Raw genomic sequence first — 19,499 nt, 5'->3', positions numbered from 1 at the left:
ACAAAAATAAGCTCATTTGCATATGCTTTCTCTCCTCTTCTTAATAGGATTAGTCGAAGCAACGTAATTATCTTATAATTACTTTTTACAAATGAATACATTTAAAAAGGTCTAAAATCCATATTTCTCGAATATTAGGCATATGGGATGAAAAATGAATTTACCACATCCTATAGTGGTGGGTATGAAGAATTATTTTTATCGAAATAACAAATGATTCTCATTTAATCATTTGTTTTGGTTGAAGTCGTATGGCACGTTTTAAAGCCGTTACTTCTAAAGTCATTTCCAAAATTAAATTGACATTAAATGCGATAAAAACAAATTTTTTTCAACTACAACTTTTGAAGCAAAAAAATTACAACACATCAAATAAAATATCTCAACGCTGTCAAATCTTTTCAATTTAATTTATCATTCAATATGAAGGATTCAATTGGATTTGTTCGGATGGGTTTGAACTTGATTGGTATGATAATGAAGTTCTTGACACGACAGGGGTGTGTGTGTCTGCCGTATTAATATTCGAATTAAATTTGTTGCATGTCTCATATACTTTATTTTCGTTGTTTAATTTGACTAAAAGCTTACAAGAGCTGGGCATAATAATGGGATAATTATCAAATCTTTATAATAAAGCAATAATTATATATTTTATATATATATATATATATTTATGACTCCCAAACGAATGTAAAGGAATTAACTAAAGCTGATCAAGAAATAAATGACTGTGAAAAAAAATAAAATCAAAATCAATGTTGCTACTGTAGACGCTTTGGAATTCAATGAAATTATTGTTCTGAAACAGGTTCAATTAACACATTTCAAAGGAGTTTAGACAATCTAGCTGGCAGCACTTCAAGTTAGCTCCTAATCACATACTCATTGTAGGGGTGGTCCCTCAAAATTACTGGTTTTGTTTAATATCCCAAACAGAAGATTGAAATTTGCAGTTTAAGCAGCCGGCAGAATAAAAAAAGAACAATTTGGTTAGCAACTCCCTATCTTAGCGAAACGAAATGGAAGTGTGGGTTGATATTTAAGCATTTTGCTAATGCTTATATTATCATCAACAACATCATCATCATTGGCGGCATCGACTTCGTCATCATCACAAAAAGCCAAACAAATTTAAACAAAAAAAAAAGATAAAAATCATGCAAATTTTGAGGAAAGACCAAAAATTTCGAGAGATAATTAAAATCCGTGAGTTACGATAAAATAAATTGCAACTGTTTCTGGCGATGGCCGAGACCCGTACCAGTTTCTTTTTTGATATCAGGAACGGTATTCCAGATCGATTAACGAAATGATCTGGATTGTTTGTTTTAGTTAAATGACATTTCAAAGCACAAAACTTTACTCTCTAAATTTAAAAGAGAATGCGGCATGTGTAGTCCTCGTATGTATGCAAAGAGTATAAAAATTTCGCTCAAAATTTTACATCAAATGTCAAGCGTATATATGGCGTTCATTATTCTATTTTTCTTCAAAGCAAGAAGCTTAGCCAAGAAAAAAAATTAATTTAAAGCAAAATAAGAACGAAGTAAAAAAAAGAAAGATATTCATATTGGAAACTAAGACTGATGAGATTCTATATAACCCTGCACGGCAAATAAAATAATAGATAATATGCAAACGACGCAAACAGCATGCCATTCAGCGCAAAATTCTGCTTGCGGCATGAACTTGGTAAACTCCCATTTACCTTTTCTCACATGTGCCAACTACCAGTCTATTTGTGAACTTCAAAATGTTTATTTATCTGTAATTTATCCATGACGTACATATGTGGCTATAATACACCGTTGCTAGGGAAGAAATACGAAAATGTCTTCTTTTAACTTATTTGAGTTTTTTGGAATCTTATTTCGAAATTTCCAATTCATTTTTAATGCATGGCTAAAGATTGGGTATAAAGAAAAATCGTTTAGCTTTGGTAACAAAATTATAATCTTAAATATTCACTTTGTTTTTTCACCAATATGAGTACGCTTAAATTTTTATCACCAAGTTGTCTTTATGGTCTGGTCATTTAACCTTAACCAACGAATTTGTATTGACCGGTAGAACAACATTTTTATACCCAATACCCATTTTTCGGTGAATCTAAAAAAATTAAAGAATTGGTAAAACTAGTTTTTTTCGAGCAAAATGTGTTGAGGTTCTTTCGACGATCTGTCAGAAAGGTTACTGAAGATACTGTCGAGTTGGTCTACGAGAAATGAGTTAAGGACGAGTCGTCGATAGTGAATTTCTTGGGCCTTGCCTTCGAATCGAAATTTCTTTGGAATAGGAACATTAGCCGTAAGACAGTGTTCCCTTACACTTGGATAGTTGTAAGGAATTAACCAAAATATGATTTCCAAACGGTAAAAGACGGTGACTTCGAGGCCTGATATCACTACTTACTTTGCATCTGCGAAGCCTGGTCTCCGAATTCCACGTTTATATCAGTTTAACATTGAGTGACGTTGCCGGGATAGTATTTGCCTTTCACGGTAAAAACATGGCCTTATGAAGACAGAATTACTGCTTAAAAACATTAAGAATAGACACTCACATGTGTCCCATATATTTTATGTGGTACTTAAATTTTTAGATGTTGCAAGTTAGTCCTCTTGAAAACATCACTTTGGAATGAATACGGCCTTTCTATTAGAAGGCATACAGTTCGTCTATGAGAAGGCCTTGAAGCTCTTTTGCCAAGCCTTATTTAAGCCGACCTTGCTAGTTTTCCCATTGTGTTATTGAATGTACCTGGCTATTTACAGGCCGGGGCTGCTATATGAGACACTTCGGGACAGCTGTCTTGTATAACGATCTCCAATACAAAACTCGTTCTGGGAACGATTTTTTCTATTTAATGTCTGTTGGTCAATGATATGCACACAAACACTGCTGAAAATACTAAATTGTGTTTGTATGAGCGGCAATAAATCCCGAACAATCAACCATATGTTAAACAACAACAATGCTATGTAAATAACAGCAACGCCTCGACCGAACGAAGGCACACGAAGTTGATTACACTGTACGTGTTCATTGCGGCGGGCATAGGTAAAAAACAAACATCTTTGCTGTAGAGGTAAATCTAGGCTAGTTTGCAGCAGTTCTAATTATAATACTGTATTACCAATTCTCTAAACAAGCTAACATCACTTACAAATTTCTCTTTCCCGTAATTGGGTAAGGATTAAGTTTGATTGTCTAGTAGCTCTGATGAAGAATGAAGTCCTATTCTTGCCGAAAGGATTATAATTGACTCTCATCCAATTATCCGTAATCCAACGCAATAGAGCGTCTGGAATCTAGCTTCTTTAGATTTAAGTACAAGGTGGAACGACTTAATTATCGTATTTTATTTGGCCGTTAGGGCGAGAATAAATTTTCTAATGATGTGTTAATTTCTCTTTCGCGATGAGCTTAATGATTGGAAATTTTATACAATGGAAAAATGAAAGCCACCGGAGATACTCCACACCCACCATGATTTGACGTGTTTGGACCCTTTGGTAAAGGGGGTCACTATCAGAAATCTTTAGGTGTGAGGGCTTCAAAGGTCGTACATTGGTAGGTTGTATTTTCGTCGAAGAAATTGCGACAGAACCTCTATGAAATGCATAAAACACACTAACTGACACTTTGTCCTACTGACTGTGTGACTTTTCCAATGCATGTGTGTTTGTCTTACCATTTTGTAATCTTCTGCATGAGTAAATCCTTTTTTATACATTCACCAAAATCAGACTTAGGGATTTTTGTAATTCATTCGATTGTACTGTCAAAATTCTGTTAGATTCCTAACTGAGTTCGACTAGCTAGCAAACGATGCCTCTTGAACACCATACACATATTGCTTAACTCTCTGCGGACAATTATTGCTGGGTTACTACGATAAAAAGAAAACAGTTTTTCAATAGCCGTAAAACAATTTAAGGAAATTCATTAAAACATTAGCATCACGCAAATCATACAACTTCTTGCTTCTAAATTGTGAGATAATTTGTTCTAATTTGCTGCTGATGATGATGATGACGACGACGATGTTTGAGTTAAATTTGGTGTGATTTTTATTATTTAATGAAAATTACTTAAAGTAGTCATGGGCAATATAATAATGCGGCATATTGTGCAGGAAGCCCAAAGGGAATTGATAAATAAAAGCTCGAAAACACAACAAATTTCTTTAAACGTTTTTGCATGTAAACAATTAATTGTTTATTTATTTTTTGATTGCAATCATAGGAAGAAAACAACGCATAAGTAAAAGATAAAATACAGGAAAAAATCTATTGGAAACGCCTAGGAAGAGATCGATCTTTGGAACTCTGGAAGATACATACATACATACATGCACAAAAGCATGCCATTGCCCATTCTCTTTGAATCATGGAAAAAGACGATTTTGAAAGTCAAATAGTTTCTTTTTTTTCAATTGCTCAAATGCCATTATAGTGAAAATTACTTTTTTACTCAAAGACATTTTGGTTGCTGCAGGTGTGAGGCGTCTCCTTTAAATGCTTAATAGCCGTCTTTCGCTTTTTCGTTGTAATGATTTTATTTGAACTTGATTACAATACTTGTTGCCTTAATTTATAAACATTTTAAGCACGTTCACGTTTCAAAGTGTTTTTTTGGCATATTTCAAAAACAAAAAATCAATTACAACTTTCACTTTGTTTACACTGCGCGGCAAACGGCGGCGGCCAAAGTTTACAGTAGCTACTGCAAATTTTTTCTATTTAAACAAATTTGACCGATGTCTTTCATGCTAAATATCGTGGAAGCAACTAAAAGCGAATTCCCATACGCTGGCAATGGTGATGGTGATGATGAGGTTGATGATTCGTTTTTTTTTTTGTTTTTTTGAATTTTCAACAAGAAACAATTTATGGTAACCTCGAAAAGAATGTGGGTCTGTGTGTGAAGAAAAATAAGATGTTTTCGTCTGAATAAAAATAGATGTCTATTTTATTGTGGCTCTTCTTCCAATTTATAGTTGTTGGCGTTTTTGATTATTGTAAACAGAATAGGACAGCAAAAAAGAGCAAACGGAAATCAGACAATATATACACACACTAAAAATTGAACTACACTGTGCTACCATCTTAAACTCCATGAGTTTAGTGAATACAAAAGAAACGCGTAATACATCAAAAGTTGCGAAAGCAGACTGTATCAAACCAACTGTGTAAAATATAAACAAAACTTTGCTTAACTTCTAATACAATCATGGTTTTCTTCTTCAAACAATAAATAGTGGAAACTGTCAACATCGCTTTCAATATGAAATACAGTTATGCAATGATACAACTTGCACCACTTAGAGATCAAATAGACATTAAGATTACACCCACACCATGGCGTTGAAAGTCTGGTTTCAAACACTAGGTCGTGCCCTAGTCCAAATGTTTTTGGCGGGGTCTATCTTAGTTAATTGCCAAATGCTTGCATTTCATGTGAGGTTAGAAGTCCTTGGTAACCCCGTTATGGGGAGGAAGGGCGTTCCGGTGCTTAGACCCAATCATTGGGGGAACTGTTAGGTTGTAGTGATAAGTTGAGGTTCAATTTATTGAAAAAACAAATGGAGAAAGAAAGGAAGATGCCACTACTTGCTACCATGAAACCAATCTTCGGCACGGGATAGCTATGAGCACCACACAGGCTGGCATATGGAGGTCCGATCTGTGTGGTGTTCATTGCTGTCACGAGAAGCTTAGCTGCGAGCAACCAGTCCACAGGTTGCGAATGGGGGAATGCTCCACACGGCGTAACTGCAACGGCAGTTCGATTTTTATACTCACTACCATAGCCACTGTGGCGCAAAGGTTACCATGTCTGGCTATGATGCCGAACGGCTGGATTCAAATCCCGGAGTGAACATCAGAAAATTTTTCAGAAGTTGTTATCCCCTTAATGCTGGCCACATCTGTGAGGTATCCTGCTATGTTAAAACTTCTCTACCAAATGGTGTCGCTATGCGGACGCCGTTCGGACTCGGCATAAAAAAGGAGGCGGCTTGTCATTGAGCTTAAACTTTAATCGGACTGCACTCATTGATATGAGAGAAGTATCCCTTGTTCCTTTATGGAATGTGCATTTTCATTTGTGGACATTTTTAGCAGAATCCATGACGGTGGTTCCGCAAAATTCGACCCGGACGAACTTTGCACTTTTTACTTGTTGTGTCTCATCTTGCAAACTACACATCTACTAATGCAGTTGCGGACTTTATAAGAAGAGAGCACCAGAAGTTACACAGAATGATTTTAGTAGTTCGCTTTAGGATTCTCAACACTTTGATAGATAGGTCGTTTTGTCACTATGGGTGAATTGGTTGAAGGAGTTTATTTCTCATGACAGGCCAAGACAGTCTGTTTCTTTTGTCTATGATTCTGATTCAAGCAACTTATAAGTTCACAAGATATCCTTTAGCAGAATGCTAGTGCCCTGAATACGAAATTGCACTCTTCATGGTTGTTTGTCTTGCGAGTACGAAGTAATTCCATTTACTGAGACTTGGTTAATATTGATTTTCAAGTTTACCGGAACGCTCGATGGTTTTGATGCCCGATATGATTTTTGCAGTCACTAGAGTCCGTACTTACTCTCTTTTGTTTCAATTTTTAAAAGCGTGTGTTTGGTTGTTTATTGCCCCAATTATGATTTTAAAATTTGCAAAAATCGGAGCGGGATTTCTCAAATATCAATGAGGGTTGAATGATTCAGGACTTATCCTTCATTTTATAACCAGAGTCCGAACAGAGTGTCGCTGATAGATATGTATCTTTTAATAGAAATGCTGGTGACATTTGTAATGTAGGTGCGTGAGTGGAGAGTAATAACCGTCGAAAATGTTTTTCTTCTATTCACCCGGATTCGAAACTAGGCACTCAGCGTCAAAGGCGAATATACGCCACAGCATTTAAATAGTAGCGTGTTAAAGGCAAACCTGTAGCACGTATACTAGCACACATAATGCCCAATTTTGAATCCCTGCGATAAAACAGATATTAAATACGCATTATTTTAAATATAAGAAGTTTGCCTTAATTTGTAAAAATTTCTAAAACGATAAACAATTTCTAAAGTTTTTGACAGATTCTTCTGAAACAGACCTTGTGTACCGCTTAACTGTATTACGGAAATTTCCTTTAGAGTTTTATCTGTCGTCTCCGATTTAATCATGTAACGTGCTGCATTTAGTATGCAGGCATCAATTAAAGAAAAATAGTTTTGAAATAATGAAAATGCTATGAAAGGATGTACAAAAAAGGTTTTGCTATAGCCCCTACTACTATTTTACTGCATACTTGATTGCTTTTGTCGCACAGTGTAATTGGATACTTTAGAGTTGAAATTGTCATTGCTTTATTTACCTTTTTTCTGATGTATTTGGCAATTTTTGACAGTTTCTTCGATTTGGCGCTGATGTCTGGCTTTTCTAAACCTATTTTGGCCGGTGTGACTGGAATTCCTTGGAATTTCGACACATGATCACCACTTAAGGAAAACATTTTCTCTTTGGAATTTTGAATTTCAACACAAATACGTAAAATGTATTTTGTAATAAATGGATGCACTTTGTATATCACAGTTGTTGGCTATGTAATGTAGTAAATTCGTTACGTGATTTCTTAAGGTAAATTATTTTGGGGTAAAATTTTTTAGGATACTTTCGGATATTTTCTTTCTTTTACAAAACTTATTTTTGTGCATAGATAAAAAAAATTAAGTCACATTTTTGCCACAAAATTTTGCTTTCTTAGGCAAAGAAGAGTCGCCAAAAAATACCTAGCGAACCGTATCGAAATATCTTTTCCACGCTGCTTATTGCGTTCGTATTTGTTTATTATTTTTCTGAGTTTTTTCTACTTTTTTTGCTCCTACTATGCAAAACGTTTAAAGCAATCTCGTCGACATGAAACGCGTAAGAAGCACAAGTTGTGACTGCGCATAAACTGAATGAACTTGTCTGTCGCAACGCAAACTGGACTCAGTTTCAACGGCGGTACGACAACAACAACGTTGTCGGCACACGACGACGACGATGATGAAAACAGATAGCGGCGGCGTCGGCGCTGTTTTGACTCTTGTTTTCTTTGTTAGGTCTTTTGTATGACTTGGCTGGCAAGCCGAGCCCTGAGACTTCACTTCTGTCTGTGGTTAAGTTAAATTCGCTTAACACTTGGAAGCCTATTGGTGGCACCCAATTGTATTCCGTCACTCAGCTCAACGTGCTGTTCGAGGGTTCTGTTGTTTTGATTTTGGTCACTCGCCTGATGGGAAATTATAAAGACAAAAGGCTGTCCAAAAACACAGACAGAGAGCGAGAGCGAGAAAGAGAGGAAACGGAATGATTTGGTTTCTATACTAATGCCGCCTGCCTAAACCACCACCACCATTACCATGGTTTTCATAAAACATCATCATCTGGTCGTTGAGAGTAGCATCAGCCAGCAGAACAGAATTAAGTAGAGTGAAGGCAAAAACACTTTAAAAGCATTGCAATTCATACTAGTCCGGCCGCCTGTAGATGGGTGACATGATAATGAGTGATCATGATCAGATGGTCGATGATGCTCATACATCACATCCGTTCGACAGCCGGCCTTATTGCTGAGAGATGGCACCAAAACACACACACCCAACAAATGGACAGATATTGGGCGGCGCAATTGATCGACGGCCAAAATCGTCCCCAATAGCCAACAATGAACAAACAAAAACAATCAGCCATTGTTGTTGTCGTTTATTTGGTTTTTACTAATTTAGAATTTTAAATGACTTGCTGCACTCGCACTCTCCCAAACCCTCTTTGGATGTTTTCCAATGAATCTTTTATTTACATCGCCCGGGCGGGTATTTGTGCCTCTTGTGTTTTCTCGGTAAATATGGTGCCACAGATCATCAGGTAAATATTGTTGAATGCTCGTGCAACAGTGACGGTCGCCCGTTTCGAGTTTATGTTCACGCGTGATTGCCATGACATGCAGTTGTATTTGAAATTGGATTTATATGGATGCTACATCAGCTTATAGACCCAATCGGGCCACACTTGGCTTAAATGTTGGAAGAAGGCAAAAGTAGAAATGAACGTAAAAAACTTCTACTAAAACCGATAAGAATCTCGCCTTTTAAGGGTTCAAAAGTAAAATCAGGAGATCGGATTATATGAAAGCTATATCAGGTTAGGCACCGATTGAGACTGAAATTACAGCCAAATGGGAGAATAAATGTGCTCTTTAGTGGCTCAAGAAATCAAATCGGGTGATAGGTTTTTATTGGAGCTATATCTTAACATGAACCGATTTAGCACATTTACAATCTCCAACGACCCACATCGATTGGAATTTTTTGTGAAAAATTTCAAGCGACTTGATTTATTCGTCTAGACGCTATCGTGATTTCTACACACGGACGAAGGATATGCCTAAATCAACGTAAAATGTCATGGTGATCGCAATATGCAGAAAGCTCTGCAATAAACTGTCTGTCCTGAAAATGAGCTGTATTTTTCTCGCTCTTATACCAAAACCAGCTGGTTTCATTAAATAAAAGCAGGGACAGGCAGAAAATATATTGCGAAGTGCACTATCTGTCAATGAGTTTTGTTTGTGTGTGTGTATCATAGGTAAGAACCATAGCACACACAAACAACAAAAAGTGGCGCGAAATAGTAACATACACAAAATCAGAGTTGCACTAATCACTGATTTTGACAGATAGTGCACTCAATATTTTGTTGTTGGGCAACTGCCACTACCTGTAAATTAATATATCTTGGTATTTAGGCTCAGTGAACGAAGCTAAGCCGATGTCAACCGGCGGCGTGCCAAATTATTTTGCTTCAACCGCGCCTCCGCCGTTTTCAGCAAATAAATTGGCTAAGCCGAAATAATAATACTAAAATCATCACATTTTTCTCACTTGCCTCTTCTTTTTTCTTTGAATATTTTTAGTCCAACAATATAAAACGATTAATCATTTTTGGAATTGGCTCAGTCGACGAGCCGCCGCCGCCGATCAAGATTATGGCCAAGCCCCTGCCGCCGACAAAAAGCCACATAACTCATAAGATTTGCAATAATGGGAGTTACGTCCAGCTCGTTGAACTATAGAACACACGATTATGTCATGATTTTAAGGTATTAGCGAAAATTTGAGGTGAAAATTTCTATTATACGAAATTTCCAAGAAGAAATCTATATCATAAATTCAGGTTTTTGGACCACTTTTTCACACCTTTGTGTCACAGTTCAAAAATCATATGCTTATTACGTGTTTTCAGTAAAATAACCGTTGCGCATCCTTCTGAATCCTGACTTAAGCATCTGAAGTATCTTTCAAAGGTACTAATCCTCTCACTATCTAGTTGTGCTATGTTAGCAATACATTTTTAAATATTAGATTTCTGCAAAGAGGCGTCGCTCATTGGCACACAGTTCAGACTCGGGTATAAAAAGAGGTCCCATTTTATTGGGCTAAATCTTGAATGTGCGTAGGAATATTTTCTTTGAAACTATTCATTCATTCAATCCACCCATTGAGATTCACCATTCCGCTTATAGCTAATCGAAGTTTTTGCACAAATAATTCAAATCAATGTATCTTAAGTCTTCTGGCAAAAACCTCAGCAAAACTTTTCAATTGATAGCCGATTAATGTAGCATCGGACAGCACTCATTGATATGCGAGAATTTTATTGCATAGTGGAGGACGTACACGAATCGGCTACACCGAACCTTACGCCTATATAAAGTGTGTCATCTTTTTAGAAACACAACATAAACAAATGAAACTTTTTGTGCCAATTTTTTACTTTTTTTCAATCTTTAAGTTCGGCTCGAGGGAAAAATAAACAAAAAAATATAAAAAAATCTAGTCACATAACTTCGGTAAATAAAATCATCACAAAACACTTTTTCAATGAAGATTAGACTTTGCAAAAAACATATTCAAATATTTGTCTAGTTTTTTGTTGTTCTATGTATTACAGTATTTGTTGTGTCAACAGATATTTTCGTAATAGTTATAAACTTTGGCTTAAGGAACCAAAACAATGGACTTCGAACAAATTTCTAAAACACGGAAGAAATAGTAAAAACAACCCACTATTAAACATAGGTACAGTTTTACAAATAATTGTTCTTTTTTTGTTTATTTGCGATTTATATTTTAGTGTAACGTATTTAACAATATACAGTTTGAGCTTTTTAGTCCGAATACATGTATGTATTTGATTAAAAACCTTTGCGGTTAGACCTTTAATTGTACAGTTTAATACCATAATTTATTACGATATTAAACTTTGTAAATAACTATATAAATAAATAATGAAAATATATATGTGGTAATTTTTAATAGAGTATTATATATTACCAGTAAAATGTATTGTCGATTAACTGTTATTTAGTGTTATCCATGATACAGCAACTGTTAAGCTATGCCAATTGAGCTATATATACTATATAGAGGAATAATTGGTTTCAAACTTCATATTCATAAACATCAACATTGATCAAACAGAGTTAGCAAAAAGGAAGGTTTAATAAAACCAGAACTTTTCTAAAAAGTTCTAAATTATTTCAATTATTGTATTTAAAGAGCCATCGGTGTAGTATTTAGTATAGATTTTATTGTCAAAACTTTTCTTTTCGTACCAAACTCCATATAAAGACCTCTAGGTTTGAAAATTGAAGATTGGATTATATGGGTGCTTGCTTATTATTGTTATCATTACAGTGATTGGAGGATACATCTAAAGAAAAATTTATACCGTATGATACCAATGGTATTGATAGTAAAGCAATACCCGGAATTAATACCAAAATAATACCGTATGGTATTAATAATCCTTTACACCATCCATACCATATGGTATTGTTTTGGTATTAATTTACTAGCAATACCGTTGGTATAAATTTTTCGTTCGTGTATACATTTATTTCGCATTCCAAATTAAGATAATTATTAAAACATCTGGGTGATAAAAAAAAATACAAAATCAAATTGCTCAATCAGATCAAACCTGTAGCTCTAAAATTCAAATTTCGAATACGGTTGATGCTTTCAGGAGTACAGAAAAGCTAGTTAAGGAATCAGTTTATTTCGACGCCATATTAAATTATTAACCGAAATGGCCTATTTCAAACAATTTTAAGAGGATAGGCGTTAGAAATTGCAGGACTAGGCTTTACAGATTGAATAACTATATATGGTGTGAATTATAAAAATGCAGCTATTATTATTTCTAACTCAAGTTTAAGAACTACGGAAAATTTATATCGTTATAATTGCCATTTCAATGCATTAAGGAACATTGCGGAGAGTTATCCCATACCAATCCATGCTGTTCGATTAAAGTTTAAGTTTAATGCGGAGTGTACTCCTTTCTATAGCCAAATTCGAAAGGCATTCCAACTCATCGCAGAGAAGTTTTACTCCTCTGCCTCTTCAATAACCAAGAAGAAAGGACTTCACTTACATTGTGCATTCATACAATTTGTAGGGTAGGGTATCATACATTTCACTCATATCGTTATAGTTTCAATCAACATACTAAAATATATGAATTTATAACAATATTACGTTGTAAATACTTGAACGCTGTGCCAATTATATTTCAATAATTTAACAACAAAAAAGACCATGAGAGAAAGTTGATTGCAGTTAAAAAAATATATATGTCGTGTAAGTAGGTTAGGTATGATTTCATAAACATGTTTTGTTAATTAATGAAATTACGCGGTCGTAATATTGCCGCTCATATATGGTGCATTTAATTAAAAAAAAAAAGACTTAATTAAAACAAAACAGACATTTAATGGCAGATACTTGGTTACATGTTTTTATATTAAACAGTGCTTTGGATATTTCTGTAGGGAAATTAGTATACAGGCACTTATAAAGGGCATAACACTGATAACCTATATAGGGAGCAAGTTTACGAATATTTTTGAATGCAAAAATCCTAAGAAACAACGCTTTGTTTAACCAACTTTACATTTGTAAGCTACATATACAGCTTACCTTTTAGAACACCCTATACTATTTCTTCTTACACAAGTAAGTACTAATTATTATAAAGTTCTCGTACATAGTGCTTGTCAATATAATTAAATCAGCCTTGGGTAATAATTTAAAGGGGAAACCAAACCGAAAAGAAACTATAAAAAATATTACGGCATTATGATGCATTCAAACAAGATTTAATACTAATACATATAAGTGTAATGTGAAGAATTATTGTAGAAAGATTTGAACTTTAAATTTATTCATAGAGCGGCACACCCACACTACATATATACATTCTAAAGTTTCCTCTTGTTCGACATCCTCAGTTTCTGCAAAAATCGTTAATGGGAACCTTTAGTCTATTAGCAGGTTTTCCAATTAGACAGTGACTTATTTCACTGTTATTATGACTGGAATTCTGTTCTAGTCAACAAAGACATAGCGATAGATTGGGTCACGTGAAGCCTCTGCTGTTACTAAGAATGCCGGAAAACTTCCCTAACATCATTAACATTCATAGCCGCTTTAATTCCTCTTTCTTTCAGCAACTTCACAGAAAAATGATACAAAACAGGAGTTTCTCTACTGACCCATCTGTGTAAGTAAACTTTCTTACGGTAATATTAAGGCAAGGCTAGAGTTTTCATTGCCTTCATGTTTGACAATGGTATTACATTATTGAAAACTGAAGAGGGTGTCCTTAAATCTTCAATAATATTCTATTCTATCGAACCCAGCTTGTAATTCAAATGAGATATGGGCCTTGCGATATATATATATTCGTTAAATTTTTTATGTACCACTTCAAATTATTCTATTGCAGTATTCTATCATATCTTACTTAAAAAATCTTCAAATGTCAGTGGTTTGAAATGCATGTGGTCTTATATAACATTTTGAATGTTTTTTAAATTGATAGGAGACATTTTCAATATTTTTTCTTCATATTTCATATATTTTTAGTTACATTTCATTTCAATTTGGCTTCCTTCATAGCAATGAAGATATTTTTATCTATCAAATAAGTTGGTCTTTGTTCACTTGAGTAAAACAACAGGGTAAAAAAAGAGAAGTAGAAAAAACATCAGCATTTTTTTCTGTTTCTTGCAACCAAAACTCATTTCCTATCGAAAAAAAATTGTTGGCTGCCTGTTCGAATAAATCTTACATATATGATCGATAAAAACAGTTACTCAGTTACCAATTATGGGAATAAAGGGAAAAGTGTATTTGACTTTCGATGTTCAGAAACTGAAAACAGGATAAATATTAAAGAACTGTTTTTTGTTCTTTTTACGTTTTTGTGGCAATGTTCCCCACAAATCGTATATAAGTTTTTTTTTGGATTTAAGTCTCTCTACATTTCGACGTGTATACAAAATGGTATTTCAAAAATGAATTCACTACTTAAATTAAAAACAATATATATTTGCATAATATTTTCAAATGAATGAATACCACAAAATCAAAGAATGGCTGGAACGTTAAAGAAATGGCATTTCTAAAACTTAAGCAAGAAGACTCGCTGGCTCTTCGCTAGCAGAGACCAAAAAAAATCTTTTTGTGATAAATAATGACTTGTAAAAAGGCCACGAACTTGATCTTCAGAAATGATAATTAGAAATGAATTTGTTCGGTCAAATGTATGGTGGGCTTGCGTGATTTTTTTTATTTATTTTTATCTTTTTTTTGTATCAACTTGCAAGATGATCTTGATGTTTTACAACAATACAAACACAAAAATAACAATCATAACATAACCAAAATTATTGAGAAGAACCTGTTTAATAATTACTTTATTGGACTTAAATTGACTTTGAGTATTGTTATATAGCAATGTGGAAAGCAATGAACCGGTCTTTGGAGATACAATAATACTATTTTTCTTTAATACTTTTCGGAATGCTATTCAATTAAAGTATTTATAATAGAATTTGGGTAATGAGATATTTGAAAACCTAATGAATTAGAGGTGTTAAACAGACCCAATGATAATGGGTATTAATAAAATGATTGAACAAATTCGAATACATTAAAAATTTAAATTTGAAAGGTAACGCAAAACTGATTGCTTCACCAAATCTGTATATATCATCTCAAAACTAACGCGGAGTATACTAAGAGCCTATCGTAGTTCCAATATATGTATGAGGAAAAAAAAAGAAATAACAGGAAATAGTCTCTTTCATAAATTGTATAAAGTTGATTATCTTATGTAAATAACAAAAAAAAAATACCATTTTAATGTCATTTTAAACATCATCATCCAAGCCTAGATAAAATATTTCATAGATAAATAAGAAGGATTGACAACAACCACCTATTTGCCATTAAAATTATGTCTTAGTTCGATATTTCATCAAGCTAGTCGCAGATCAAAGTTTCAGCTGAAACAAGATCATCAATGAAAAGAAAGAAAGGCCTCTTAGAGTTGTTTAGTATCAAACTGTTAATAACCTATTATTAAACTTTTTGAATATGTTGCATGTGAAGGGTTCTTGTAATAATGCCCAAAAATAAATAGTTTAAACTAATGATACAATACGATGAGCCTACCATTAGCCGACCTAATAAAGCAAACATAACCAATTAGGGAACATTTATTTTTATTTCTCAACATTATCTCCCTTTAGATCGATACAGTCCATTGAGCATGCAACAACTTTAAACCCCAGTTTACAAGGTGGGGCCAGTTTGATTACTTCAAGAACATGATGTAGTAGATGAAGTAAATATTCCAAAATACCATTACACATAAAACTCTAATTTTTACCTAAGAGAGTTGTACTTTAACATAAACGTTACAACCAGTATAATATGATCAATAATTTGACCGAAAATTATTCTATAACCACTAAATCTTATGCTTAGGTTAAATTAAGTGGGAAGATGGCTCGTTCTGGCCCATTCTGAAAGCCCTTGAGTGAGGAAAAAAATAAGAAAGGGTAGTGTATGATTTCATTAGCGAAAGTAAAAAAGGATCGGTATCGAGTCCATACAGTCGAATCCTCTAACCAAAAACAGGATTAGGTGTGTTTCCCTCCCCAAAGTGCTGAACCACAGGGCCTTTGGCATCATGCGATTCATTGTATCATTGACGCTATCATCATACAACGCATTGATCCTTCAAGGGGGCACCATAGATTCAGTTGTATGTACCCGATCCATCACAGCCCGACAGTCTGGCAGGGTTGACATTCCTGCGCCAAAATCGTTCCCAGAACAGAATATGTCGACGAAAACTCCCCAATGGCTAACATCTCGATAAGTGCTAGTGGTTTCGTCAGTCATTCTTGGGCCAGTCCATATAGACTTAGGTACAAACCTTCCTGTTTGATGTCATATTCGAAATGTAGTGCGCCATGTCAAACATGACTCGTCACTGGGCCATACCATCAGTTTCGAGCAGAATTCAACTGTATCGGAACTCCCTCAGTCTATGGAAAATAGATGTCTCACGCTACAAAGGAGAATAGCGAAACGCATATTTTATATATTTTTAGAGTTACATTGAACCACAGGGCCTTTGGCATCATGCGATTCATTGTATCGTTGACGCTATCATCATACAACGCATTGATCCTTCAAGGGGGCACCATAGATTCAGTTGTATGTACCCGATCCATCACAGCCCTGACAGTCTGGCAGGGTTGACATTCCTGCGCCAAAATCGTTCCCAGAACAGAATATGTCGACGAAAACTCCCCAATGGCTAACATCTCAATAAGTGCTAGTGGTTTCGTCAGTCATTCTTAGGCCAGTCCATATAGACTTAGGTACAAACCTTCCTGTTTGATGTCATATTCGAAATGTAGTGCGCCATGTCAAACATGCCTCGTCACTGGGCCATACCATCAGTTTCGAGCAGAATTCTACTGTATCGGAACTCCCTCAGTCTATGGAAAATAGATGTCTCACGCTACAAAGGAGAATAGCGAAACGCATACCCTGTATATTTGTCTTTTGATCTCAATTAGCGAAATGCGAAATGTATTTGCAATCGGTTATTGATCGATTAAGCCAAGTTCGCCTGTCTGTCTTTCAGTCGATGTCTTTGTAATCGAAGTACAGATCACATATTCTATCCAATTGTCACAAACATCACTTTTTTGGCCCAAGGCGGACGCTTTTGGTGAAGATGGGGTTTGATTAAGCTAAGTTTAATCGCTTCTGGGAAATAAAAATTGGGGGAGTTATGAATGAATTGCATGTTTTGTAGCTTCAAAGCGACATATCCTTGGTCGAGTGCTGTACGCCATTTTGATTAATTAAGCTAGGTGCTTTAGAAAGGGGTTTCGTCATACTCTTGCAGAATTTTTGGTACATTTTCTACTTGAAGCTCCTATAGTAATTTTCTTCTATGTCGACTTTACGTTGCGTTTTTCTTTTTCAAGATCTTTTTTAAATCCGCTTTTGTAAACCATTTTAAAAAACAACGGTGAAAATATTGTACCTAAACAGCAATAAAAGAGTGGAATAAAATTCACTGGAAATGAAGTAGGAAGTGGGGCGGTAGCTGTGAAACACAACATTTGGTGCAGTCTTCGTCAGATCGCCAAAAACTAGATTTGTTTCTGCATCTTTGGAAGCAAACATTTTGCTGGGAATGTAAGGACCATTTATTAACATCCGTGCTGTATATGGTCCATATCGGTCTGTAATTGAATATAGCTATCATGTATACCGATCTGCTGATTTTAGTCAAGAGGCTTTAAATGGTGCATTTATTATCCGATTCGCTTATATTTGGCACAATGAATTGTGTTGAACTCATCGGTAAAAGTGGCCGATATTGTTCAAATCGATCTATATTTGGATATAACAGTCATATATATCGATCTTTCGAGTTTAGTCCACGGGTTATAAAATGCGCATTTATTACCCGATTTCGTTGAATTTATATTCATCATATAGACCAATCACCCGTTTTTTGGTGTAGTGCAGTAAATTGTTTTAGAATTCTCGATGCTCCTGGCGAGTTTGGTTCAGATCAAGGTTTGACGAAATTTTGGCCCGGTCGAACTTAATACATTTTTGCTTCTTTAATTTATCCGAAGTTTGCAATATTGCGAAGTGCGGATAATTGAGTTGACAATCTTAATAATTTTTTCAAAAAAGTGACTCTATATATTAATCTAGTGATCTCTCGCTTAAACGTCTAGTGTGTTATGGATGTTGTACAAAAGTTTAGCGAACCTAATTATCAAGGACGAAATGGTTTCGATTCGAGATCTGGGTATGGAGACATGGTCGTTTATTACTTTGTTCTGTCGAAAAAGGATACCGAGTGATACATTTTCAAGGTCTGCTAGATTAGAGTAGATCCGAGTCCCAATGCGAAGAACCTCTGCTACTGCGAAACCGCATATGTACAAAGCAAGTGCTCAACTTTTTATTCTTTATCTTCATCTAAGAGAGCTTCTATGGTAGCCATTATACGTTAGTTCCAAGTGCAATAAAAACTTCCGTTAGAGAACTCTGGCCAAAGGCTTATGTTCGATCACGGAGTCTTAAAGGTTTGACATTTATGTATTGATTCCCACCTTGGCTTTATTTTATCAGTAGCAGTAGTAAGTTTGGTTATTTTAGAGCGAAAGCGAAATGAAAATCCTCAACCAATCGGAAACATGCAATGCATTTTATGAAACAACTATCTTGTGTGCCTTCAAAATTCACAATTCCAAGAAACCAATTTGCTATACATATAATTGAAACATAAGCAGTTTTCTGTTTTTATTTATCTCGTCATAGTTCTTTCACCCTTTTTAAACTGCGCTAACTTATACCGAATTTTATATGTGTAACCAAAAAATATTGTGGGTCCAAATTTATGTGGGGGTTGAATGGTTTATGCCAATTTTAACCAGTTTGAATATCATATGTTGCTGTTGTTAGTAAATAAAAGCAAGGAACACTAGAAGTCCGGCGTCGTCGTTATTATAATACCCTACCGAGTTAATGAATTGTACTTTTAAATAAAGAAATTGTTAGGTCGAATTCGAATTAAAATAAGGCAAAATACTGGAAATTGGTTTCAATTATCCGATAATTTCAATTATGCGAGTACGAAATACTATAAAAATTACTCGTTATATGTAAGGTGAAATAAACACAATAAAAATACAAAACTTTTACAAACATTTTTTTCACTAAGCGGAGTGATATCTCGAAATTTGACTTTTTTAACATATTTTGTATTTTAAAGTGTTTTTCAATTAAACGATTTTCAATAAAAACATTCCCAACCAAGCGAGTTTTTAGTGTGTTAAAATTTCTAAAAACCAATAAGACCAAGTAATTTTTTCAATCAATTTTGTTTGATTTTTGTGATCGAACGGTCTTCAAGCAAGCAGGTTCTCCTGTATCTGGATCTACTGAATTAATAAAGATAAAATTCAAATAATAATTTATCGTATATCGATAACATTAAAGGCACATATTCGGTTCTGCTCTTGGTTTCCTTTTCCCTATGTTTA

The 19,499-nt window shown here is 34.7% G+C and overlaps 1 protein-coding gene across 25 annotated transcripts in view; it reads right to left on the bottom strand.

The window, feature by feature from the left end:
* The window catches only part of LOC106081014 (TLD domain-containing protein 2), a 585,921-nt gene that overhangs the window by 55,977 nt on the left and 510,445 nt on the right, over positions 1-19,499 (bottom strand). Inside the window, exon 1 of one of the 25 annotated variants that reach the window (XM_013242822.2) lies at positions 7,386-8,230. The exons of 23 other annotated variants lie outside the window; for them this stretch is intronic. In XM_013242822.2, coding sequence (XP_013098276.1) covers positions 7,386-7,523 — 138 coding nt within the window. In that variant the 5' untranslated portion in view covers positions 7,524-8,230. Of the gene's footprint in view, positions 1-4,471; positions 4,741-7,385; positions 8,231-19,499 lie in introns of those variants that run through there. One more of the 25 variants, XM_013242845.2, reaches the window with a different exon arrangement.

The sequence above is a fragment of the Stomoxys calcitrans genome, chromosome 2, assembly GCF_963082655.1.
Source record: "Stomoxys calcitrans chromosome 2, idStoCalc2.1, whole genome shotgun sequence".
Taxonomy (NCBI): domain Eukaryota; kingdom Metazoa; phylum Arthropoda; class Insecta; order Diptera; family Muscidae; genus Stomoxys; species Stomoxys calcitrans.
Note: the sequence above shows the minus strand (reverse complement) of the source record. Positions and strands in the feature narration are given on the sequence as shown.